This window comes from Colletotrichum orchidophilum, assembly GCF_001831195.1.
Source record: "Colletotrichum orchidophilum strain IMI 309357 chromosome Unknown Scaffold_36.1, whole genome shotgun sequence".
Taxonomy (NCBI): domain Eukaryota; kingdom Fungi; phylum Ascomycota; class Sordariomycetes; order Glomerellales; family Glomerellaceae; genus Colletotrichum; species Colletotrichum orchidophilum.
Genome location: NW_019172992.1, coordinates 237,917 through 261,196, shown reverse-complemented (window position 1 = coordinate 261,196; position 23,280 = coordinate 237,917). Strand labels below are relative to the sequence as shown.

General features: G+C 53.2%; 12 protein-coding genes across 12 annotated transcripts; 7 read left to right on the top strand and 5 right to left on the bottom strand.

The window, feature by feature from the left end:
* Positions 1–1,715: 1,715 nt before the first annotated feature.
* CORC01_05277 (uncharacterized protein) lies at positions 1,716–2,220 on the top strand (the record flags this gene model as incomplete). The annotated part of the gene is made up of 2 exons (XM_022616920.1): positions 1,716–2,035; positions 2,094–2,220. 2 exons carry the CDS (start codon positions 1,716–1,718, stop codon positions 2,218–2,220), a joined length of 447 nt encoding a protein of 148 aa, XP_022476625.1.
* Positions 2,221–3,246: 1,026 nt separating this feature from the next.
* On the top strand, positions 3,247–4,893 carry CORC01_05276 (PCI domain-containing protein; the record flags this gene model as incomplete). The annotated part of the gene is made up of 4 exons (XM_022616919.1): positions 3,247–3,330; positions 3,392–3,448; positions 3,502–4,221; positions 4,276–4,893. The coding sequence occupies 4 exons, from the start codon at positions 3,247–3,249 to the stop codon at positions 4,891–4,893; spliced, it is 1,479 nt and encodes a 492-aa protein (XP_022476624.1).
* Positions 4,894–5,093: 200 nt separating this feature from the next.
* On the bottom strand, positions 5,094–6,037 carry CORC01_05275 (serine hydrolase; the record flags this gene model as incomplete). The annotated part of the gene is made up of 2 exons (XM_022616918.1): positions 5,094–5,812; positions 5,944–6,037. The coding sequence occupies 2 exons, from the start codon at positions 6,035–6,037 to the stop codon at positions 5,094–5,096; spliced, it is 813 nt and encodes a 270-aa protein (XP_022476623.1).
* An 800-nt stretch (positions 6,038–6,837) lies between these two features.
* Positions 6,838–7,250, bottom strand: CORC01_05274 (ATP synthase subunit J; the record flags this gene model as incomplete). The annotated part of the gene is made up of 4 exons (XM_022616917.1): positions 6,838–6,887; positions 6,943–6,993; positions 7,110–7,139; positions 7,202–7,250. The coding sequence occupies 4 exons, from the start codon at positions 7,248–7,250 to the stop codon at positions 6,838–6,840; spliced, it is 180 nt and encodes a 59-aa protein (XP_022476622.1).
* A 291-nt stretch (positions 7,251–7,541) lies between these two features.
* CORC01_05273 (uncharacterized protein) lies at positions 7,542–8,200 on the top strand (the record flags this gene model as incomplete). Its single annotated transcript, XM_022616916.1, has 2 exons — positions 7,542–7,709; positions 8,081–8,200. 2 exons carry the CDS (start codon positions 7,542–7,544, stop codon positions 8,198–8,200), a joined length of 288 nt encoding a protein of 95 aa, XP_022476621.1.
* A 264-nt stretch (positions 8,201–8,464) lies between these two features.
* On the top strand, positions 8,465–9,595 carry CORC01_05272 (uncharacterized protein; the record flags this gene model as incomplete). Its single annotated transcript, XM_022616915.1, has 1 exon — positions 8,465–9,595. The coding sequence occupies one exon, from the start codon at positions 8,465–8,467 to the stop codon at positions 9,593–9,595; it is 1,131 nt and encodes a 376-aa protein (XP_022476620.1).
* A 415-nt stretch (positions 9,596–10,010) lies between these two features.
* CORC01_05271 (uncharacterized protein) lies at positions 10,011–11,049 on the bottom strand (the record flags this gene model as incomplete). Its single annotated transcript, XM_022616914.1, has 2 exons — positions 10,011–10,745; positions 10,834–11,049. 2 exons carry the CDS (start codon positions 11,047–11,049, stop codon positions 10,011–10,013), a joined length of 951 nt encoding a protein of 316 aa, XP_022476619.1.
* A 662-nt stretch (positions 11,050–11,711) lies between these two features.
* On the top strand, positions 11,712–12,333 carry CORC01_05270 (uncharacterized protein; the record flags this gene model as incomplete). Its single annotated transcript, XM_022616913.1, has 2 exons — positions 11,712–11,835; positions 11,894–12,333. 2 exons carry the CDS (start codon positions 11,712–11,714, stop codon positions 12,331–12,333), a joined length of 564 nt encoding a protein of 187 aa, XP_022476618.1.
* A 2,359-nt stretch (positions 12,334–14,692) lies between these two features.
* On the top strand, positions 14,693–16,367 carry CORC01_05269 (uncharacterized protein; the record flags this gene model as incomplete). The annotated part of the gene is made up of 4 exons (XM_022616912.1): positions 14,693–14,883; positions 14,939–15,493; positions 15,547–15,652; positions 15,744–16,367. 4 exons carry the CDS (start codon positions 14,693–14,695, stop codon positions 16,365–16,367), a joined length of 1,476 nt encoding a protein of 491 aa, XP_022476617.1.
* Positions 16,368–17,283: 916 nt separating this feature from the next.
* On the top strand, positions 17,284–18,873 carry CORC01_05268 (dipeptidase domain-containing protein; the record flags this gene model as incomplete). The annotated part of the gene is made up of 1 exon (XM_022616911.1): positions 17,284–18,873. One exon carries the CDS (start codon positions 17,284–17,286, stop codon positions 18,871–18,873), a length of 1,590 nt encoding a protein of 529 aa, XP_022476616.1.
* Positions 18,874–19,264: 391 nt separating this feature from the next.
* On the bottom strand, positions 19,265–21,151 carry CORC01_05267 (uncharacterized protein; the record flags this gene model as incomplete). Its single annotated transcript, XM_022616910.1, has 1 exon — positions 19,265–21,151. The coding sequence occupies one exon, from the start codon at positions 21,149–21,151 to the stop codon at positions 19,265–19,267; it is 1,887 nt and encodes a 628-aa protein (XP_022476615.1).
* Positions 21,152–22,704: 1,553 nt separating this feature from the next.
* On the bottom strand, positions 22,705–23,010 carry CORC01_05266 (uncharacterized protein; the record flags this gene model as incomplete). Its single annotated transcript, XM_022616909.1, has 1 exon — positions 22,705–23,010. The coding sequence occupies one exon, from the start codon at positions 23,008–23,010 to the stop codon at positions 22,705–22,707; it is 306 nt and encodes a 101-aa protein (XP_022476614.1).
* Positions 23,011–23,280: the final 270 nt, after the last annotated feature.

Genomic DNA, 23,280 nt, shown 5'->3' with positions numbered 1-23,280 from the left:
CGTATTGCCGGTGCCATCGAAGACGAGACTTCCTAAAATATAGTGATGATGATGATGATAGATTGTTGAACACCACTTCCACCAACTTAATTGTGCCGATTCAACTACCGGAAACTATCTACCTTCACGTGAAGAGTATGAATGTAAAAATAAATAATACAATCCTGCTTTAAACCTTTAGATATGCTATAAATCGATCTTGGTGAAGGTAAAGAGAAAGGAAAGTGACCGGCAGATCAGGGGAGACTTCTACTAGAGGAGAGTTCTATTAGGGAGAGTTCTAATACTTCCAGGGAAGCTTGAATAGGTTCAAGACCGTTGTTAAGAAGGGCTAGATGTCCGGGGTGTGCCTGACTCTACGTATCCAGCAGGGTAAGGTAATCTTGAACATCTTCATGACGAGGGGAAGTCGGGAAGCTCAGATAAAGTAAATTTGGAAGCCCAGTGACACAAATGTCTTACAAGAGCACATCACTGGCGTCCGCGTCTCTTCCTACATCTCGGCCGAGACCCGAGGTGACGTTTGACTTGATGGCGATCGCGAACTGAGAACCGGACCACAGCGTCCCCCAAAGCTGACTTCCTTGCATGACAAAGGCCGCGAACGTGGAAAAGATATCGAGTGTAATATACCTCTCTCTTGAATTATGGGAAGCACTGTCAGCCGGAATTACAAGTCGGATTTGTCCGCGACTTTATAGTTGGTATATAAAAATCGAAACTATATGTCAACCAATCATCACTCAAGGGCCCGGCCTGACCGATCAAACTTGGGTGGATCCTAGAGAAATATAATCCTGACTCGAACCAAGGGCTAACTCGAACTTTGACTATTAATATCTAATCTTTAACCCCCGCCCTAGCCTGCACCCCACATCTACAAGTATGGTCAGGCCAGGTCAGGTAGGTGGGCAGTGGTCGGTTGACCTGCACCCTCGGAATGTTGGGGCATCAGAATGGGGAGGGCCCCTTTGCGGGCATCACCATACAAAGGATAACCCATTGGTCTCGGCTGTAATACGAGAAGATCAGCAGTCATTTGCCCACAATTAAGTTGCCCGATATGACTACCAACACAGCAGAACATCGTTGCGTCCTCTGTTCGGGGTTGGCTATTATACCTCCTCTCGGGCGCGCGCTCTCTCTCTCTCTCTCTCTGTCACCACTGTGGGCTTGTTTGCCTCCCTATTTTCGTCATCTCCAGCAGGAAATCTTTTAGTTTCCCACACTGCCATCGCTTGCCACCAGCCTTGACTGAATTCGACTTTCAAAGAGTTACTCACCCTGGTCAAAATAAAGTCAATGATCGGTGTGGAGCATAGGACGATTCATCTCTTGTGCTATTTCTGGCTGTACACGTAAGGTAAAGCTACTTAGATAGCTGTTCGTGTTTACTCGCTTCCGGCATTGCCATAGTTCCCTTTACGAGATCTAAAGTTCCGCGGCCATTATGGGGGCTGCTGGACAGTCAATCTCCACAAAATGGCCACCTCCCAAGAGACAGTGACGTCGAAATCACCAGCCTCACTTGTGCGACCGACCCGACTCGGCGATGATGATCATTTGCTCCAGTGCCCAATCCTGAGTATAAAACTCCCACGGAGCCTCTTCCAAGTCAGACAACCTACTCTCGTAAACACTCTTTGCTTTGCGACAATAATTCAACCCTGATCAATATCACGAGACACCATTCCAAACCGACTGCAAGTTGCAAAATGAAATTCACTCTCGCTACTATCGCTGGCCTCTTTGGCGTCTCTGCCATCGCTGCTCCAGCACCCCAGGAATCTGGTGCCTCTTTGACATATGAGAACATCAACATCGCCGATCTCTCCGTTTTCAAGCAGCAAAATGGCACAGTGACCAACGTCAGATTCCTCCTCTCTGGCAACAATGCCGCGGATCTTACCTGCGAGGGTGCGACCGGTGTCCCCTCGGATGTGATCACCTGCGGCGAGTCCAAGTACCGTTTCACGATCCGTCCAGGCAACGAGACTGAATTTGCGCTCCGCATCTACCATGAGCTCGGCCTTGCGTGAGTTATCTCTGTTCGCAGTAGTTGAGAACGATGGTGAACTAACACGAGCGGACAGATTCGGTTACTGGGGTCAAGGTGATGTACCCACGTACTGTCACACCGCTGGTCTCGGAGAGACCTGCAACCAAGTCAACCCTACGACGATTGTCATTGACAGCGCCCCCCCGCCTGTCAACCCCTAAATGCTGCTATTATCCGTCCATAGCACAGCTTTTTGCAAGTACATCATGGGTATAATTGTATTAGATTACTCGTTCGCAAAGAATGCATTAGTTGAAAGATTGAGCAATAAAAAACATTAAATTAGCCAAAGCCTCACATATTCTGCTGGCCCCGCGCATCTGTCTTCTTGCGTGGGCGAAGATTCGCTGCACGAGTATTTCAGGCTGTCCTATTTGGCTAGACACGACTTGAAGCCAAGGAAATAAGTAGATCCTTGGGGTTTTGTTCGAGAGTCGGAATGCTTTTGAGTCTTGAGGAAGGAACAAGGAATGTCATCGTGATTTTTATTTGCGGGACACGCAGCCTGTCGGAATTTCAGGTCACAAACATCGAAGCAAGCAAATCTGATTAGTGATAAAATGCGCTCAGTGAGAGTTTGGGGCAACCTATCCGTACACGGATGTGTGTCGTTAAATTTGCCAGCCATGACTTGCAGTCAAGCTCCTTTAAACCCAGTCAGCCGATTCTTTTCCCCATCCTATGAAGTCCTCAAAGAAGAAACTCATTGGTCATTCCGATACTTGGCCAGTTTTGGATACTATCCTGGACATGGTTGCATGGATAATAGCCATCTTTACTATGGCATTCCGGAAGTCAACAAGAGAGATTGGAGAGACTACCGGCGAATGCCAAAAACAGAGCGGGCAGCAAGAACAAGACGGAAGGTGGCGTGGGTGGACACCAACACGCACGGATCACTATTACTGTGAGATGGCATGGCCGGGAAAAGGTACGTCCCTCCGTGCCAGCTCTGCCCCGCCTTACCTAATCCGGGTACCTGAGCATTGCGGTGGCCAGGGTGAGGTCAGGTAGGCACGAGCATGTTGCGTAGCTGTGGTAGCCTTCGACCTGAACAAACAACCAAATCAGCCTCACCTTCCTAATCGACAGCCTCTCGACCTGCAAACCCACCGCCTCCACGATCCTTCGACCTGAATCCCTTTCGCTTCGTTCTGCACACTTAAAACTCCGTAACATCGCCCAGCATGTCGGAGGCCGCCTTGAAGCCCGAGAAGGACTTCTCGAAGGAGACGGACAAGCAGATCCCGGAGGCAGAGAAGCTCGCGAAGGTGCGGAATGGGGTCCTGAATTGACATGGCCCTGCTTTTTATACTGATTCCCCGAGCACAGAGCGACATTTCCGCAGCCATCGAGAAGCTGAGCGTCCTAGAGAAGCAGACCCGCCAGGTGAGCAACGTGCCCCTCCCTTCCCTATACATTGACATGCTAACGGAGCAAAGTCATCAGATCTTGCGTCGACATCGCGTATACTCATCGCCATTGTCAACATCACCAAGAATGCTGGAGACTGGAGCTTGATGAACGAGCAGGTCCTGATTCTCTCCAAGAAGCATGGACAGCTCAAGCAAGCCATTACAAAGATGGTCCAGGCGGTCATGGGCTTCCTAGACTCCACCCCGAACCTCGAAACCAAGCTCACTGTCATCGAGACATTGCGGACGGTCACCGAGGGAAAGATTTTCGTTGAAGTCGAGCGCGCGCGTGTCACCAAGACTTTGTCCGATATCAAGAAGGAGCAGGGCGATCTCAAGGCGGCGACAGACATCCTCTGCGAGCTGCAGGTTGAGACATTCGGCTCCATGGACCGAAGGGAGAAGACCGAGTTCATCCTCGCACAAGTCGCACTCTGCATTGAGGTTGGCGACTGGACTCAAGCGCAAATCCTGAGCAGGAAGATCAGCACCCGATACCTCTCGAGGAAGCCGAAGAAGACCGCCGAGCAACTGGAGAAGGAGAAGAAAGAGCGCGAGAAGAAGAAGGCGAGAGGCGAGGAAGTTCCTGAAGAGAAGGAGGACGACACAACGGATCTGAAGCTGCGGTACTACGAGCAACAGATCATCCTTGCGAAGCATGACGACAAGTACCTTGATGTCTGCAAGCACTACCGCCAGGTTCTTGACACCGAGGCAGTCGAGGAAGACCCCAAGAAACTTCACCCTGTAAGACCAAAGTTTCCACTGTGGCAAGCACAATCTCTTACTTAGATCTCGCAGGTCCTTCAACGTATCATCTACTTTGTCATTCTTGCTCCTCACGACAACGAGCAGCACGACCTTCTGCACAGAATCCAGAAGGATTCCAGAATCGGCCAAGTCACCCAAGAGGCCGAGCTTCTTAAGCTCTTCACGGTCCACGAGCTCATGCGCTGGCCAGAAGTCGCCAAGACCTTTGGTCCTCACCTGTGCGAGACTGATGTCTTCGACGCCCAAACCGGTCAGTCAGACGACGAGAAGGCGCATCAACGCTGGTTGGACCTTCGTAAGAGAGTCATCGAGCACAATGTGCGTGTGGTCGCCAAGTACTACACTCGCATCCAGACTCAGCGCCTTACCCAGCTCCTGGATCTTACCGAAGACGAGACGGAGAAGTACATTAGCGAGCTGGTCACTTCCAAGACTATCTATGCCAAGATCGATCGCCCCGCCCGCATTGTGAGCTTCGCGAAGCCAAGAGATGCGGACGACATTCTGAACGAGTGGAGCTCCAACATGAAGAGCTTGTTGGGCCACCTCGAGCGGATTGATCATCTCATTACTAAGGAGGAGATGATGGCCAATATTCAGCCTGGCGCCTCGAAGTCGGGCAAGGGAAAGTCTACAAAGGCGCGCTAGACGTCTGGATGGTTGCCGGGGTTTCGGCACGGGATACGGCGTGTAATTGTAGAACACTGTCTTAGACGAAGGCAATGAACCAGGCTGGGATGTGTAAAACATGCTTCGGTCTATTCTATGATGAACCGATGTCCTTTGGTGCCCCTTCCTATATACCCCTACCCGAATCATTCGCTCGTTAACTGATGTATCATGTTTGTCTAAATGTTGCTCTTTGCTGCGTCCTCGTCTGCAATCTTCTTGATGAAGCCGATGAGCGGCATGGCCCATTCCTTGGTGATGGGCACGTAATGCCCACCGGGATGGACAACGACCAGCGGCTCCTCGCACCGGTCCACAAGCCCCTGACTCCTTGATTCCTCGACCACAGTGTCCAAGCTGCCAAGGAAGTGCAGCGTAGGCGTCTTGATCTTGGGCTCGTACGCCCACTGCAGCTCCTCGGGCGGCGCAAAGAAGCCAGAGTAGATGGCGGCAAACTTGAACGGCCGACCGCCGTTGGCTTCTCTCAACGCCTGCGCAGGGGCCTTTAGGTCCTCTGGGATCTTCTCATCGCGGTACGGCGTCTCCAGGATCGCCGTCAGGAGCGCGGCAAAGGCACCGCCCTGGCTGAAGCCCAGCACGCCGTCGACGCCGCCGGCCTCGCGGACCGCGTCAGCGACGGTCGAGATGCCCTGGTCCAGGAAGCGGTAGGAGCCCGAGGACTCATTCTTGCGCCACCAGGCCCAGGCGTCGATCTCCTGGTCCTCGCCGTTGGAGGACTCGTCGGGGACAAAGCCCGGGATGTCGCGCGGAGAGAGCTGTAACGGGCCTGTTGGGTAGAAGAGGGTCGGGGTGAGGTTGAAAGGGCCCAGAGATTTGGCGATGAGTTTCTCTAGAGCACGGGTTTTTGAGCGGAAGAGGGGCCCGGATTGGGTGTAACCTTGGAGTGTTAGTCAGGTTTGATGAGATTTGGGGGCTTTTCATGGGAATGAGAAGGTTGATGATAGGCTGGCTATAGAGGGCCAGCATGAGAATATCTTGAAAGTTGTATGACCAGAGCACATATCTTACCATGGAGCATAAGAATTTTGATCTCCTTCTTGCCGTTACCTGCAGGCTTCTTCGCTGCTGAGCCATTTGGGGCTGAGCCGACTGCCGTAGACATTTTGCAAATGAACGTGTGGCTGAAATACGAGGGGGTATTCTTGCTGTTATTGGCTGTCAACCGAGAAACTCTAGAGGCAGAAGCTATAGCTCTGAATCGAAAGTGAAATGAAAGTGTCATGTGTGTGTATCTATGGCGCAGCTCAAAGGCGTGATGAGAGGTCCAGGTGTTCAGTGAGAAAGGAGGGTGGGTACTGACAAATCCACAAGTGACTCTTCGCCGAAAATAAGGGGATTTGAGACGGCGATAAGGAATAGGACCAGGACAACCGATTGAACCACTCGTTGAAGTCTGATGAGGTCTGATGTAAATAACTTTAGGTTGATCACAGTCTCGGATATCACGGTAGCTGCCAGCATCATCTATCATCTTTAATGGTGGAATTATCGAATTGAAGTTGTCACGTGATTCATACGCCATACGTCCGAGCCTAGCTGTCTTCCGCAACTCAAGAATTTATACCAACCTCTATTGCTTATCGTCCCTGCAACCTACCATTTCTGTCTTCGAGGTCCAAGAGGTACCATATTCAAAACCCTGAAAGAGCAAAGCGATGTCGTTAGATTGTCGCTGTTGGCGTTGTTACATGAATTGAGCGCAGAGCGCCTGCAGTTCCCTCATGTCGCGGCACTTGCGGCATCAATACATCAGTACATCAGTACAACAGCTCAATTGAATGCGAGCCATGCGTCTATGATACAGCGTCCATGAAGAATACGCGTTGGCGGGTCTATATCCTCGACACGTTTCCCAACTGCTCGGCCGTCTCCCCGTGAAACCCAGTCTACTGCATTGCGAACTTAATGCTTCTTGGCGAGGGGGTTGCGTGCATCGTTCTTCCACTCGTCGGCTGCATCTCAGAATTAGCATTGGCGCCTCCACAAGTCTTTGTTTGCGCGACGTACACTTCATCATTGCGTTCTGAGCAGAGTTGATGCCGTAGGCAATGACCAGACCTGTAGGATTATCAGCAACTGGTGCGCTTCCCGTCGCTCCTCTTCGTGTTTTCGTTCTCGTTCTTCGCGATTGGTTTCGCTCATGTCTCAGCGTTGATCGGGGGACTCGGACATACCGGCAGCGAAGAAAGGCGCCATCGGCTTAACTGTAAGGGAGGTCAGCGATTGCGCGGCGGACACACGGGGACGGCCGTCGAGGAATACGTACGGACGGGCGTGGGGTACTTCTTGAGTGCGCGAGCTCCGAGCCAGGACATCTTGACGGTTGTGATGTGGGTTGCAGGGGGGATATTGAAGGGTTCTGTATGGCGGGCGGTACTCGGAGGTTCAATGTGAAGCTATCAAAACGAGCCTTTTTCCTCCGATTGAGCTTTCGGTTTCGGCGGCTGGACCCGTAGCCGAGGAAACTATGGCCTGAGGCCATAGCCGCGCCGGATTCTGTTTCTGGTCTTTTCTGGGCACGGGCCACTCTTGTCTAGGATGAGCCGGGGAATGTGCCGGCTCGGAACATCGCAGTAATATTTGTCCTTGTCCCTCGTCCAGACTCCATGCCCCCCTTCTACCCCGGCTCTCATGTGACATCATTCGACGCTTCTCCGCATCTGGGCGCATTTGGAGGCGATACGTACCCACCTGTGACCTTAGCAAGCTCCAGCTTCGCTGTCCCGCACCCGTTCCCCCGTGCCATGGCAGGCAGCGGCGACAGCTTTCCCCAGGTTCTGGGGGCTGAGTTGGACTTGGGACCTTGGGATTGGCGTGGTGGTGGTGCCAGACCCCGAACCCGTAGTGTAGCAAGCCAAACATCTCCTCCCTTGTGTCACATTCATCTTGTCCCTGCCACACACACACACACCCAGACACCTCCTCCTGAAGCTCTCCTTTTCTTCTTGCTGCAACTGCCTTCACCTTGCCAGGAAGTGCGGGGAATCTGCAGAGAACAAGAGACACGAACCATAGTTGCACGGTTGTAGCCCGACCTCCTCGTCGCCTCATCCAATTACATCGGCCCTATTAGCCCAGTCTGCCACTGCAAGCACGGGCGAGACCACCACCTCCTCCTTGACATCTAACCGCTACCTACGCATAGGTTACTACTACCACCACCACCACCACCACCACTTACCAGCGTACCAACAGTCCGTCCGCTGCCGCCGACGCTGCGCCTCCAAACGACCTCCTGCACGCCGACCTGCTTCCCGCTCTGTGATAAATCCCTGCTCTCGGGTGCTTCCTGCTTCTTGCCGATCGAGACGTATCGAATTCGCTCTCCTTCCTCCTTCACATCTTGTACCAGAGGCTTGTTCTTGCTGAAAAAAGAGCCCGTTTTGTCACCTTTGTTTGAGTTGACATACGTCCCCTTGCTCCAGCAGAAGAAGAAAAAGACACCTCTTGGTCACCATACATCTCCTCATCCCACCTTCCTTCTCCAAAACATCTTTTTTGCCCATCCCAAAATCCACCACAGGCAAAGATGCTGAGCCAGCGATTGGTGCGAGCAGCCGGCGCGGCGACCCCGCGTTCCGCGCTGCGAGCATTCAGCTCCACGAGCCAGCAGCTCAAGGTGCCCTCAATGGCCGACGTCAGCGCCGCGCCCACGAGCGTCGCCTCCTTTAACGACAAATCGAAGCAGTTCCGAGAGCAGTTGATCGATCAGCAGAGACAGCGGGAAGCACGTGCGTATAATCAATCCTCCTCCTCCCCTGCCTCCTCCTCTGAGCCCGCCCAGGACTCATCCGTGAGTGCTACTTCAGGACAGAAGGCCGAGGCCTCCCAAGAGCCTTCCCGCAAGGCCGGCCCCTTGACCAACCTCATCTACGGCACCAAGGAGGGTCGCGAGCTCGATGCTCAGCTCGAGGCAAGCTTCAGTCAGGTCCTCGCCCGAGGCAAGTACGTCCACTCGATCGTCTTGCACGAGGTCAAGCCCGACAAGGTGGAAGAGTACACCGAGCTCGTCGGTAGCTGGTACCCACGCATGGCTTCCATGCCCGAGAATAAGGTCCATCTGGTAGGAAGCTGGAGGACCGAAGTCGGGGACTGTAACACGTTTGGTACGTTACCTCCGCAAAACCTCCCCCATGCTGAAGCGAAACCAGATGATGCTAATATTAGGCTCGCAGTCCATATCTGGGAGTACCAGCGATACCAGGGTTACCACGAGTCAATCCACAACATTGGCTCTCACCCCGAATTTGCCGAGTTCGATAAGAAGCTTAAGAGCCTCATCACCTCGAAGAAGACGTCTCTCATGCAGGAGTTCTCCTTCTGGCCCACCACGCCTCCCCGACAGCTTGGCGGCATTTTCGAGCTGCGATCATACACTCTACACCCTGGCAACCTCCTCGAGTGGGAGACCCACTGGAGACGCGGCCTGAAGGCCAGACGCGAGGTCATGGAGGGTGTCGGTGCTTGGTTCGTGCAGATAGGAGACCTCAACACCGTTCACCACCTGTGGCAGTTCGCCAACCTCGAGGAGCGAAAGATCCGCCGCGAGAAGAGCTGGAGCGTAGAGGGCTGGAGCGAGACTGTCCACAAGACTGTCCCTCTTATTCAGAGCATGAAGTCGAGAATTTTGATCCCGATGCCCTGGTCTCCTGTGGCATGATCGTTGGGAGTTCCTGGCCCCTTACTGGTCCAGCCATGTTACTGGCATGCATCGCATCGCATGCTTCTACATATCGCCCACATCAACTTTCATTTGTCGATGCCTACATGGCCAATACACTGGATGCGCTGATCGACCCGAAGAATCCTGCTGACCCAGCCTGTGTCTGGCCAATGAAGACAATTGGGGAGGGACTGCTTTCATGGATTGGGGTTCGAACGTCAGGAAGACAGATGGTTTGGTTCGTTCATGGAACTTTGGGGGTTTCCATTTGGCAACTTGTATGTGTACAGAATTCTGGTGAACAAAACCAGCACATAGGGATTTGAAAACAGTAACCTCGATGAAGACTTGCAAATTGACTGCCCTGCCAAACTCCGGGGTATAAAATTCCAACCACGCACTAGGGCTTTCTTCACTCGTCGAATTCATCGCCCATGACAGCTGCCAGGTTCCTCCTAGCACTAGCCAGCGTGTGACCCAAGGCAACCAGCTTGGCAGACAGAGACATGAGATTCGGGTCGGGCAGACTCTCGACGCGGACCTTCTCCCTCACAAAAACCTCTGTGGCCTCGCCAGTGCTGGAGGGTGTGCCCAAGCCGCTTGGGCTACTCCCGCTGCTTCTCGACTGCGCTGTGCCATGCCTGTGCTTCTGCCCGCCGTCCGTAATGGTGCTGTACGTGAAGCGGAAGGGCCGGTCCATCTCGTCGTGTTCCAGCCTGCGTACCGTTCCCAAGGCGAGGCCGAGCTTGGTACCGAAGTGTACCGGCGAATCAACGGGTTCGAGGGCGCGCAGCCAAAGCACCAAGCTCGATTCTTGGAGACCCAGGTGAACGCTGATATTTGGGCCGAGGGCTGGGGCAAAATGGACGGGCGGGCAGGAGTCGGTCTGCCAGCTGGGGTCGGCTTCGTTCAGGGCAGGGCCCTTCAGGAGGGAGGAGGATTCGTTTAGGGAGGCTGCGATGATGCGCAACTGGGCGGCGAGCTGGGTCGGGTTGTTAGAGGGGGCCGGGGTGTCTGTTAGGGAGAGGAGGTCGAGGCACTCTGTCAGATGGGTGTGGATCGTTTCGAGGGCGGCGATGTGGACCGGGTGGGAGGGTTCGAGGTTCAGGGTCTGCGTTGGGAGGGTTCGGAGCTGGAGGTGAATTGTCTTGGTGATGTTAGCCGCTGGATGAACGATTGTTGAAGAGGGGTGGAGGAGGTATCAAGGGGAGGTGGCCGGGGCTGAATGAACTGACTCCTTTGATTATCCGCGTGCCGACTCGGGTTACTGTTCCCTTTACGCGCTCGTTACGCTGCGTGCTCATGACGAGGGTGCTTCCCGGGTCGATTGGGGCCAAGAGAGCATAGCAGTCCTGCAGGCCGTGGCGGATGTCCTTGAGGATTGCGTGGGTTTCCACGACGATCCATTCTAATTCGCGGGCCTGCGGAGGGGTTTCAAGCCTGATAAGCATCGTGTCTATCGAGATTGCGAATACAAGATCGACGGTTCGGCGCGGGGCAAGCAGAGAAGGCGAGACGACATACGAGGCATTCCCTTTTCCCTTTTATCAGCTCCTCCGGGGCCACGGGAGGCCAGATCGCTATGGACATGTTGTCAACTCAGAGACCCTCCTGCTTCAGCAGCTGCTAGTAGTTGTCTCTGTTGATGAATAGATCGCAGGCAGCCGCAGCAGGGGAATTAGCGTCTAACGATTAGCTCATGGTGGGCAGTTTGAAGCTCGAGACGGGCATCTCGTCATAGCGGGAGGCTTGGGACCAGGGGTTGCAGTGCGAGCCAGCCAAGGTGCCTTGTTAAGTGGGGACCGAACCGATTTAGCGGAGGGGAGGTGATGCGCCTGCACCCCGCTGCTGCAGACGGCACTGGACCCACTCAAAGCACTTTTCTCATCTGGGGCCGTCGGTCCAGTGCCGATTTCGATTTCTCGTTCAAGACTTCAAGCAGTTACATCTTGGAAAATCACGATTCAGACAACTCTACGGTCTAGGACTTTGAATCAATCGAAAATTCATCTCATTCAACCTTGAGTTTGGTCTTTGCGTCTTTACAAAAGCCATCATATTCTGCTAGCGCGTCAAGGCAGGAGGAAAATACCCACCTCAGACTCACACTCACATGGCTGCCTACCCTACTATGGCGCCTACTCATCCAACAGCACAAGGCCAGGCTGGCAAAGACGTCTCGAATTCACAGAAACAATCCACATCCACAAGGATCAAGCTTCCCCGGCTGCCTGAAGGTCAATTACTCCATCACTCTCCTCCGTCTGATGAACCCTACGCCTAACACCATTCCAGGCTCCAAGATCCAAAAACGCGCCCTGCCTCGCCGCCAACAACCCGTCTCATCAAAATCACAACTTGTCTACGTGTCTTCATCGACACCGTTCATGTCAGCCGTCTCACGCGTCCGCAAACAGCTAGACAAGTCTCTGAAAGGCAACGCGCCGTCGACGAGGGGTCTGAACCTGAATCAGCGCATCGACCTGCTTCATCGCGACAACGGCACCAAAGGGAGGAACGGGGAGGCGATCGTGCTCGGTACAGGCAGGGCCATAGAAAAGGCCCTCAGCATTGCGACGTGGTTCACCGAGCAGAGCGATTGCGAGGTCGAGATAAGGACAAGGACCATAGGCACGGTCGATGATGTCGTTCTCGAGGGTGATGAGGAGGGGTTTGGGGAGGAGAGCCGTGTGAGGAAGGTTAGTTGTCTAGAGGTCATTGTGAGACTTCGATGATCTTCTGGTAGTCTTTGAATACGCGACTTGCTGGTTTTGCGAAGGGTGATGGCGATGAATTCGGTTTCGGTGGCGTTCGTACGAGACGAGCTCAGCCGAGGCTTCGCGCCTCACAGGGCCTCTCAAGAGCATGTTCGGTTTGAAGGGAGGACTGTGACTACCGGGCCAACAGCATGCCCTGTGATCTACCTTTAATGAAACTCAAAGGTCAACTTGACGCTGGATGTAAGCCCAGACTAGGGGCAGGCCCTGTCAGACTGTTTAGGGCACTTCGTAAAGCTCAAGCATTGCCTAGGATCGGCTGCGGGCTTATGAGACCCGGCCACTCAGCCTAAATACATAAATGACCCTTTTTGAAGCAACCCGTCTCTACCGTGTCCCATGCTGAGGCAACGCCGCTCCCTGCCTGAATGGGCTTGCTCGACGCTAGTCATATCCTCAGGTCTTCGAAACCTCGTGGTCAATAAGCATTGTTCGAATGAATGGCTGAACGACGCATGCGACCTTTTTCCAAATATCGGGAATCATGATTGAGTTGCAGCATAGCTTCAGCATCGGAGCTGCTGGGTTTTGCTAGCCCTTTGAAAGAGTGAAGTTGTACCTTGTTTGGACGCTTTGGGTACTCGTTGTGCTCGCGGGGGTTGGGGACCTAGGATTTTCCTTGGCTGAGACAGCGACTTTCACCTGCCCCGAGCATCTGGATCGGCTTCTATTATTGTTGGTATCCGTATCACAGGATTATGGGTTCGAACCGTAGGTCTTAGGGGTGACGAAGGGTCAATTGACTGTATATTGATTCTCTGCGTGGGTTGTAAAAGAGAGGTGCGTAGGTTAGCCGGTCAGTTGGAAGCTGATGTAGCGAACCGTTGATGACCCCTACGCTTGCCCTGACTCGAGGTCGAATTGGACTTCCAATTCGACAATCATGAACCAGCTTTAGGGACCGGTTGTCCCGGATCAAAGGGATGAACCCCTGGGCGTACTTCACTATCTTACGCAAACTAAATTTTGCAATCAAGACTCCTTGAGTTAGATCACGAGAATATGATGAGGATAGCGTACGTACGCGAAATGAAATCTCGAGTCATTCACCTACACAAATTGACACAACGGCAGCGGTGTAATTGGTCTTGTGAAAAGAAGGTTCAGACTACTTAGTTTGAAGCGAAGATTGCTATATTGCATCGGATGCACGATCCCAATTCAGACTTGTTCCCGTGGTCACGCTCAGTCTCAGAAACTTGCTCTCAGTATGTCAACTCCTGAGAAATATAAAGTAGAGCATGATTCCGCACCTCAGTGTCAAGATTGAGTATCCTAAATCAGCTCTCGATTTCGTGCTGATATCTACCAAAATGCAGCTCTCAATTCTCCTTTTCTTTTCAGCTTTTGGGGCTGCGCTGGCTGGCAGGCAGCCGGAGAAGCCGCAAGTTGACACTTCCTGCGCAAAAGACCGCAGCAATTTGCATGTAAGTAATTCTGCTGGGGAGAACAACTCCAAGGCAACAGATCATGAAGAGCTAACTGCTATTAAAGTGCAAATACCCAAAGCAGTTCGTACAATGCACCGATAGCTGGTGAGGCAAAGTCTTCCTCTTGCGCTTTGCATCTCGCCTTACTGATAATGGCTTCTAGCAACTGTCAATGCGTGTTTTAAAAAAGTAATTTGTTGTGGGAACAATCTTTGTATGGTTCTGAGCAAAATAGTTCGATGGCCAAGGTTCAAATTAGTTAGACGGATACTTGCAGTGAACGAATGCTTGCAGTGAACGAGTGCTTTCAATACTTTCAACTGAGCTCCTGTAGTTGAGAGTCATTTGCCAGCCAATGAGGTTTAACGAGTCGTTTCAATCATTGTCTTATCCATTCTCAGCTTGCATAGTAGTACCACCGTGTCGTGCCGCAAATATTTGCATCAACGTGTTGACCGCCGGGCAGGCCAGGATTACTCCATACTCATTGCAGGCATTCCGATCCTAAGGATTTGCAATGCATGGCAGGCAGAAACGTTGCAACAATCCTACCAATCCTGAATCAAGTGACTGAAGCTTATGATTGGTGAAAATCGGCGGCACGCAAGGTTCTTTTGCGGCACCGATAATGGCCATTTGGTGCCTCAGTCTGTATCGCCAATCGGTGATATCCCCGTGGCTGGTCAGACTTCAAGGATCCGTGTAATACTGCAACACAAAAGATAGCAAACCCCCGTTTTGAAATTCGCAACACCACATCGACTGTCATCACTTTAGAAAGGAAATAACCATACGCTATTTTGATCGAACATATCGTTTCCCACTTCAAAGAAAACAGTTCGCATCCGCCAAATGATGCTGCGGCCTGCCAGCATCTGAGTGACAGGATGCATCAATCGTGGTTTTCGTACCCAATCTCCAAGCCGTATCCTTTCCGATGGTTCACACCCGTCGCTCTAGTCGGTGGCCTCATTCTCACCGTCCTATTTTCGTTGGTCAACCTGAGCGCGAATGGCTACTACTTGAAGCCCCTATACACTTCGGACCCCAATGGCACCGAAGCCTATGCAAATGCCCAGTACGTCGGCCAAAGAATGAAAGCTAGTCAACCCCGTGCTGACATTGGTTTCAAGATGGTTCAGAAAGACTCCTTTCAATTGGAGAAGTGATGTGCAGGCAGAATGTCAGCCACGTCTACTGGCCATCGGAGACTCCTTTTTCACCTCCAACCTTGGCTTCCGGTACATTATCAAAACAATTTCCGACTCGAGTACAAGCTCACGTTCCACTTTGAACTACAAGAACAACACTCTCCAACACTGCACGCCCAAGCAGATAGTCCTGAAACTGAAGAAGGTCGACACTGCGGTGCCGCCCTCCCCTTCATGGTGGCTGTCCTGGACAGATTCTACGATGGAGGCGACTGTGGACTGCACAATCATGACTGATGACGGCCCGGTGAACATTACGCTCGTTACAGAGGATACTGGTGAAGGCGATCATGACTATAGCTACGTGATCGAAGATGACTATAGAACGCATGCAAGCGTGTGGTGGGGGACCAGACTGCTCAATGCATACTGGAATGGAGTGATGACTGCCGCATCAAACATGACAGAGATAGACGGCTTCAAAAGCTACGTCGTTCGTACTGCTTTCACTTACACCACTAAATCATTGAGAGAAGAGTAGGTTACCCCGGCTTGTCTGTTCGCTCGCAGCTGCTTACTCCCTGGTCTAGTATTCGGAGCGATACGTTTTTCGACCTCTACTGGTGGATGGCGAATGCGGATGCCACAATTCTTCACACGAACATGAAGGAGAATCTCCAAGATTACAACTCCGATGTAGGTTCTGGCGTCGTTTGATTTTCCAGCAACGCTTCTTTTCTTCCTCAAGGAGGTCATATGCACTACCTTACGTTGACCTCGGGTATAGTGGTACGGTTCGCCAGCATTGACAGAGGGGCTCCATTGCGCAAAGATCCTCTTTTCTCTGCTTTCCTTGGATCTCGGCAATTGTCACTCACCAAATCTACTGCTGGATGATCGTGGCCTTCAATACGCAATCTTGGCACCAGACGATCACAACCGGGACCCGGGACAACTCTTGAACGGCTCAACTTCACAACTTTACGGAGCAGACCGTTTCAACATGATTCCTGTTCCTGGGTCTAACGACACGGATAACGGTCTAGTGACGCTCATGGAGAGCTACGATGCGTTCCAGCCTCTGATGGGACCCCTGACTTGCAAGAACGCCACTGTCGTTAGTCAGTATCTTTGCTCTGTTCCTCAACAAAAAAGCTGGGGCGTGATGCTGTTTGCAATTCTGCTTGCGGACCTTGTCTTCCTCCAAGCAGCCTGGAAGATCCTAACGTGGACTGCTGATGGGTTGGTTTCAAAAGCAAACACCGAAGCAATGTCTTGTCAGGGCTGTCAGACCAAGACTTTATCGTACCAATCACTACATGATTCCGGAACGACTAAAGATGGCCTAGAGGCAGTTCCGGACAAGACTATGAATTGGAGTATGAGCAGAGAAATGTCATCCAGGGAATAAAAAAGCGAGTACAGTCCATAGCGCACTAAGTTGCATTAGAGGCAAGATTCACCCGCCGAGACATAGCGGCCGTCACCCGATGACTACGGTGACGATCGAAGATCGTCGCATTGAAAACTTTGGTTTTTTACGTCTGGGCCTGAAGTCATGTATTGGTTGTATTTTCTTTTTTAGCATGGTAGTATTGGCAACCACTCAAGGTCCCGTTGCGAACGTCTTTTTGTGACTTAGCCTTCACTAGCGTTCACTCGAAAACGGGTTCGCTGGTGGCCGGTAAGCGTATCTATACTTATACTTGTAGCCAGGTCAGTACTTGACGTAGACGACGAGTCATAGTAACAAGCAGCGAATCATTCCATTTTCGGCCAATCAGCTCCGAATGCTTTTTGAGAGATAACTTCCTTGATCCGTGGGATTGGGTTAGGCATACCTTACAGAGCCATAGTCCGAGGGTGTCGGAACATGACTTGCAGCAATACCTGCAATGGGGCAATTTTAGTCGCTTATTCAGGTACCAGACTCAACCAACGATTGCGCGAATTCTACCCGTTTCTTCCCAGGAACCAGGGACCGTATCCGCAAACCCACGGGGCCATTCCCAGGGAGACAAGATGATCCTTGTCAGTCTCGCACTTATCGAGACCATTTATAAATACATAGTATGTTTACCGCGCAGAATTACGGTTCTTGGCACCCGTTATCTTCACCGCTAGCGATACCGGAAATTTTGGTGTGGGGTAGCGCAGTCCGAAGTCAACATCGGAAGCTTCCATTCGACATCGTTGCCGAAAATTGACTATAGCGAAGAGTGAGGAGACGGGTTTCTTTCGAGGGGAGCCTTTCTCTTCTTCGAACGTCGCTTTTATTCCCTCCTAGCCGACTCAGTCAGAGCCATCTTCGTTGACCACGGCCCAAGATGCTGTTCCAAAGCTCTGCCGCTGTCCTGGCGGCCCTCGCCGGGCCCGCCTCCGCCAGCTACGCCTTCTACGTCGGCAAGGATCTCACCGCCGACGGGAGCGTCATGGTCGGCGGAACCGGCGAAGAGGTTTCCTCCCACTGGCTCCAGCTGTTTCCCGCCCGCGACCACGCGGCCAATGCGACAATCACCGTCGGCGTGACGGATAAGGCCAACATTCCCGGCGAGCTCTTCGCGATCCCCCAGGTCAGCCACACCTACCGGTACATGTCGATGGAGTATTCGGACTTTGAGGGTTTCCCGGCGCCGCTCACCAATGGCGGCCTCAACGAGAACGGCGTCGCCGTCCGTGACGTCTGGGCCCAGAACCGCGAGGAGCTGGTCAACATGACCCCGACGCCTCAGCACGGCATCCAGTACAGCGACCTCGCGCGCATCATAATGGAGCGCGCCACGACTGCGCGGGAGGGCGTGGAGATTATTGGTGACCTGGTGAAACAGTACGGCGAGGCGACCTACGGCGGTAACACCCACTTGATCGCTGACAAAGACGAGGGCTGGATCGTCTGGGAGATGGCCGGCGGCAAGAAGCTGTGGGCAGCCGAGCGTCTCAAGAGCGACGAGGTCCGCGTTTTGTACCCCGGCTACATTGAGGACTTCCCCACCGACTTTGCCAACAGCTCTGATTATATGGGCTCTGAGAACATCGTCTCCTTTGCCGTCGAGCAAGGATGGTGGGACCCCAACGGCGGCGAGCCCTTCAACATCTTCAACGCGTACGGCGAAAAGGGCGAGAACATGACGGCGCGCGACGGCGGCTTCAAGTTCATGTCTCAAGCCGCGCTCGAGAACGCCACTCTCGAGATGGTCCCCCTCACCGAGGAGAAGCTGATGGAGCGCGTCCGCGACAAGCGCATCGCCGACGACGAGGCCGGCTACGGACAAGTCGTCAGCCTCAAGGCGGGCATCGACTCGGACCTGCTGCGCATCTGGAACGCGCCGGCCACCTCCGTCTCCTCCCCGTTCGTGCCGTGGTGGCTGGGCGTCAACAACGTGCCCCCCGAGTTTGGCGAGCACCGCTACCTCACGACCGGCGCCTCCGGGAGCTTCCTCAACACAGACTTCCAGCTGCAGGAGGCGAGCGTCTTCGCCGGGCGCATCTTCAAGCGCGTGCTGTACTACATGTGCTCCGCCCCGGATATCTACCTGCCCATCGTCACCCAGATGCTCACCGGTTTCGAGAACCAGAGCCGCAGCGACGTGGACTGGGTCGAGACGAGCGCCAGGCTCCTCATTGAGAACGACGAGCGCGAGGCCGCGCATTCGCTACTCACGTATTACTCCCACAGTAGAGCCGCCAAGGCCCTCGAGCTAGGCAAGATCATTACTGATGCACTAGATGGATACATTAAGCTGACTGGTCAATGGCGTGATCCTGTCGGTAGCGAGATCAACGATGCTGGTGAGGGTGCGGAGACGGTCAACTGCCTTGTTGGTTATGACCCTGATCAGCCCATCTGGAAGCAGCCTGCGCGTCCTAACCGCCGCAAAACAAGTATGAGAAACAAGATGATTGTTCAGCGGTACTAAGGGGTGATGCTGTGTCTCTGTCTGCCACAAGAGCTCTGTCACGAGAGCACTACCAGCTGTACTGCTTCATAACAAAGCTTAATCATGGCCCAAGTGAGGATTGGGGCCATTGTGTGACGGACTAGACCTCTCAGCATCATTAAGCATGTGAAACAAGCGAGTAAATCGTAATGTATCAAACTGAACAATTTTATCATCTTTTCATTTGGCATAATTACGGGAATAGAAGCCGTCAGCGAGGCATGCAGATTTTCCCTGGGGCTGTGCGACATGTCTAGGCATCACCTTGAACGGTTGACTTCAGTTGAGGGTATCGTGACCTTTTGATTCTCCCATAAGGAACAACTCCAGAAACAACATGAAAGCTGCATCAACCCGGAGCCCCCTTAGCTCAGTCTTTCAACATCTTCTCCACGCGCCGTCCGACAGTCGCACTCCAAGCGTCAATCTTTTTACACCACCAGTCCGACAAATACAGTGACACGCTCAGCAACATAATCCAGCCGACAATGAACCCCAGGATCCGACCGAAGCGCTCAAAAAGCCTCGGCATGATCCAAAAACCCAGACTATGCAGCACCGGGCCGTGAACGAGATAGAACGAGAAGCTAATTTTTCCCAGATACTGCGCCACCGGCCCCTCGAGCACGCCGCGTAGGAATGGGCTGTGCAGAACGCAGGGGAGCAGGAGCATGGCGCCCATTGCCTGATAGAACATCCAGCCCGATAAGGGGATGTAGTATCGCGGCACGAGCGAGGAGAGGAAGGTGAAGCCGGGCGTCCATTCGGCTCCAGTGTCGGGGTACGAGAGCAGGTAGAGTGCCACGAAGAGCGCCGCCCATCGAGCTGTCCTTGATCCGAGGACCGATTGTCCGAGGGTTGCTTGTCGGCCTCCCTTGCCATTCGTGGCGGGGGGGAGTAACCCGCGATCAGCCCGTCTGATGTCCGCTTCTGAAAGCAGGACGCCGCCCATGAACGTGGCCATGTCCCATCGTCCCAAGATTAAGCTGTAGACGGAGAGGAAGCCGCCGATTCGAAGGCGCCACTTTGCCTGGATAGCTGCCGTGCCAAGCAGGAAGAGGTAGAGGAACATGGAGCCGCGTAGCTCCATGGGGATGGTAAAGGTGTGCGGGTCGTAGCGCGTGTGGTAGTGGCCAAAGTTGAAAGGGTTGGCCCACTCGATGTAAGCTCTCGTGAAGTTTTGAAGAGCGTAGGTCATGTTGTCGTGGATGAAAGGGTGCTCTTCCCAGGCGCCGCCTAGCTGGAACCAAGTGAAGGTGACAGGGTCGGTGACATTCGCCGAGTCTTTCTCGTCATCGGGAATTGCTGGTGCCAAGTGCAGGTGAAGGAGGTCGTGGTAGGATCTATGTTTCTCTGGCGTCTCCTTGTCCCCAAGGTCATGCGTTGTAATGTTAATTGCAGTGCCGTTCAGGCTGCTTGTCTCGTTCACCACCTTGGAAGCGGCCTCAATGTCATCTGCCAGCTTGTAGAGCATTGGGGACATGAAGAATTGGGACGTGGCATTGAGACAGAGAGTGTTTGTGTCGTTGGTCGTGACGTTGCCCAAAAAGGCTGGGGTTTGCAGGCCGAGAAACTTTGCAACTCCAACAGCTCCTTCGACGGCATATGTGCCGTTCACGCAGGTGTTGTTCAATGTAGCAACAGTCACAGTACCGTTGATGTACCTCGAGTCGGGCCCTTTATAAATATCAAACTCGGACTTGAAGGCGCCCATCTGAGCAAGCAGGGCAACGAGGAACATGCTGATGGTGGGAGGGATGTAGAGGCGGAAGACGCGCCTAAACACAGACGACGCCAGGCTCTGGTAAGCGGCCTCGAAGCGTCGCTCGTGGATCGCCCTTAAGATATGGCGGCACAGGACATATCCCGAGATGGCAAAGAAGATGGCCACCATGGGTCGTCCGCGTTGCAAGAGGCACAAAATTGGCAGGGATGACAGTTCAAAGTACGGCGCGGGCGATCCGGGGGGCATGGCTCCAAAGCCAAGCATGATGGCCGGCGTCCAGGGCCATAGGAAGTGGTAGTTGAAGACGAGCAGGCAGGCGATTCCACGGAGCCCGTCGAGGCATCTGATCTTGTCCGCGCTGTTTCTCGTCGCGGCGACGGCCGATGCCTTCTCACCTACGGCGTCGTGGTCGCCGTATGGGTTCTGCTCCTTGAACCGAGGGGACAGCACGCCCTGCTGCCCCTCCCGCCCCCGCATGGATTCTTCCCACATGGCGCCTTTTTGTCTCGCTTGGGTGTTGCGAACAAACATGCGTGTAGTCTAAGGGAAGTGTATTTCTTCAAAACGAACGAGAGAATGAAATGAAAGGCGATGGAGCTGGAGCTGCAACGGCCGGCATCTGAAAATGAGGCTCAGTGTACCGGAGAGAATTACAACACACGTATGTGAGAAGGACCGAGATAAGGTAGGTAGATGGGCGTTAGACAGGTGTACGAAAAGGGAGAAGCGCCCTCCAGAAGGTCCTAAATACGACTCTGTTGGACGTGGGCGATGATGCCGGGATATCCCTGTCCAATTATGTCATCTGCCTTACCCAAGACAACCTTTGCGAGCCCCTGAGTTGTCACCCCATGTTGGATCAACTTAACTGAAAAAGAACCCCAGTTTAACTGTGACGGTGCTGTGCAATAATAAGCCCCGTGTGTTATTTTTATGGAGAAAATGGTTTGTCTAGCACCGGTCGGACGTCATAAAAGGCGTGTCTTTGCATAGTCGCTTCAATAAATATCCCACAAACTCTTTCTTGTGCGCTATGGTTGAGCGTTTACCGTTTATAAATATGCGCAAGCTTCCCTTCGTGTCCGAAATGGGTTTATTGGGCGACCTCGGTCCTGGTCTTTTCAAGCATCCGCCCCCGTCCTGCCCAGGATTCACCAGTTGATGCAACACACTCCGGATCTGGGGCATTTTCTTGGAAGAATCCCAGGTCCCGCGTCAACTCAATGGACCGTAGACCCGTCCAAAACCAAGGAAAATCAGTGCAGCGTCGGCAGTTGGCATTGCGGCCACCCGGACCCGGATGACTCCCGTTCCCGGTGAGGATCCCGAAGGAAACCTCCTCCAAGGCCGCTGGGGGTGCCCTTTGGCTCGGATGGTGAGTCAGCATGCCATGCCAAATAGTCGCGGAGCACGGTCCAATAGGGCCTGCATCCTTTCCAAAGTTCGGATACCTCGAAGGTTTGCTGATCTTCTACACGTGGCCTATCAGTGGCCAATGCGAGGGAATTAATGGGAACTGACGGGAATAGCTTCATTTCGATAAAGTAACGATGAATCTAATTCTGAATAAGGTTTATGAAGCTGCAGTCTCGCGCCAACGACGTACGGGATGCCGCAGTGGATTTCCTATTCAGCGATTCGACGATACGCATGATAGCATTCGACTAAGAGGCGCTAACTAATCGTTGTACGGGACGTGTCGGCTTGTAGCGAACATTGCCGGTGGTTCCGGGCCAAGACTGCTTCATAATTATGAAGAAAAGAAACGCTACAGATGAGAGTGAGGAACCATGGTTTTCGGGTGACAGATTGCCTCAACTGCTGTCTCCAAAAGACGGCGCATAGAACAAGATGTTTCACCAAGACCATCACCAGCTCCACCCTCGGCCGTAATCCGCCGGGCTTGCGGCTCATGCAAAGATCGTGTCGACTGAGTCTCCGGATGGCAGTCTACCGTACCCGCGTCCGAGCTGACAACTTGAAACGCGACCCCTTTTTTTTGTCGTGTTACCAGCTACCTGGACCCAGGATCTCGGATTGTGCGTCTTTCTTCACCAAGCTCACCCGCGGCCGGCGACCGTCACCTAAGTCCTTGGAGGTACCATTTGGGCCATCGAATGACCTGGGCTCCGTCGCTGCTCATCGATTTCCAGAGTCCTGTTTGCAGCATCCCGTTCATCGTCAGTGGTGAATGGACTGCGGGTGATATTCCTGAGAATATGAGGAGGCACAATGCCACCAGGACCACTGCTTCCTAGCCTCATGTCTAAGGTCTTGGGACCCTCGTGGTGGTGTAAGGCCGTATCGCCTCTTTCGCTGTTGCTGACAGGGATGGCGTGGATGGCTGAGGACACGGCAAGGATCGGTAGGCCAGCCTTAAAGAAGTGCATGATTTTTGGAAACGAGGTGGAAAATTGAACGTGACGGTGCTGGTTGGGGCTATGCAGCTGGGTTCTCGCGAATTAGTGCTTTCGGGTGCAAATTGGGTTCTAGGAGGAGCGCATCGAGAGAGCCCTTGATTTGCGCCGCTTTTTATTCTCCAAGGGGCGACTTTACGCTCTCAAGGTATCCTACATGAGATGGAACCTTTGTGAGCCGGAGCTTGAGGGCCTGGTTCATCGCAACCATAAGTTTTTTTCAGCTATGCAGTCGCACCTGGA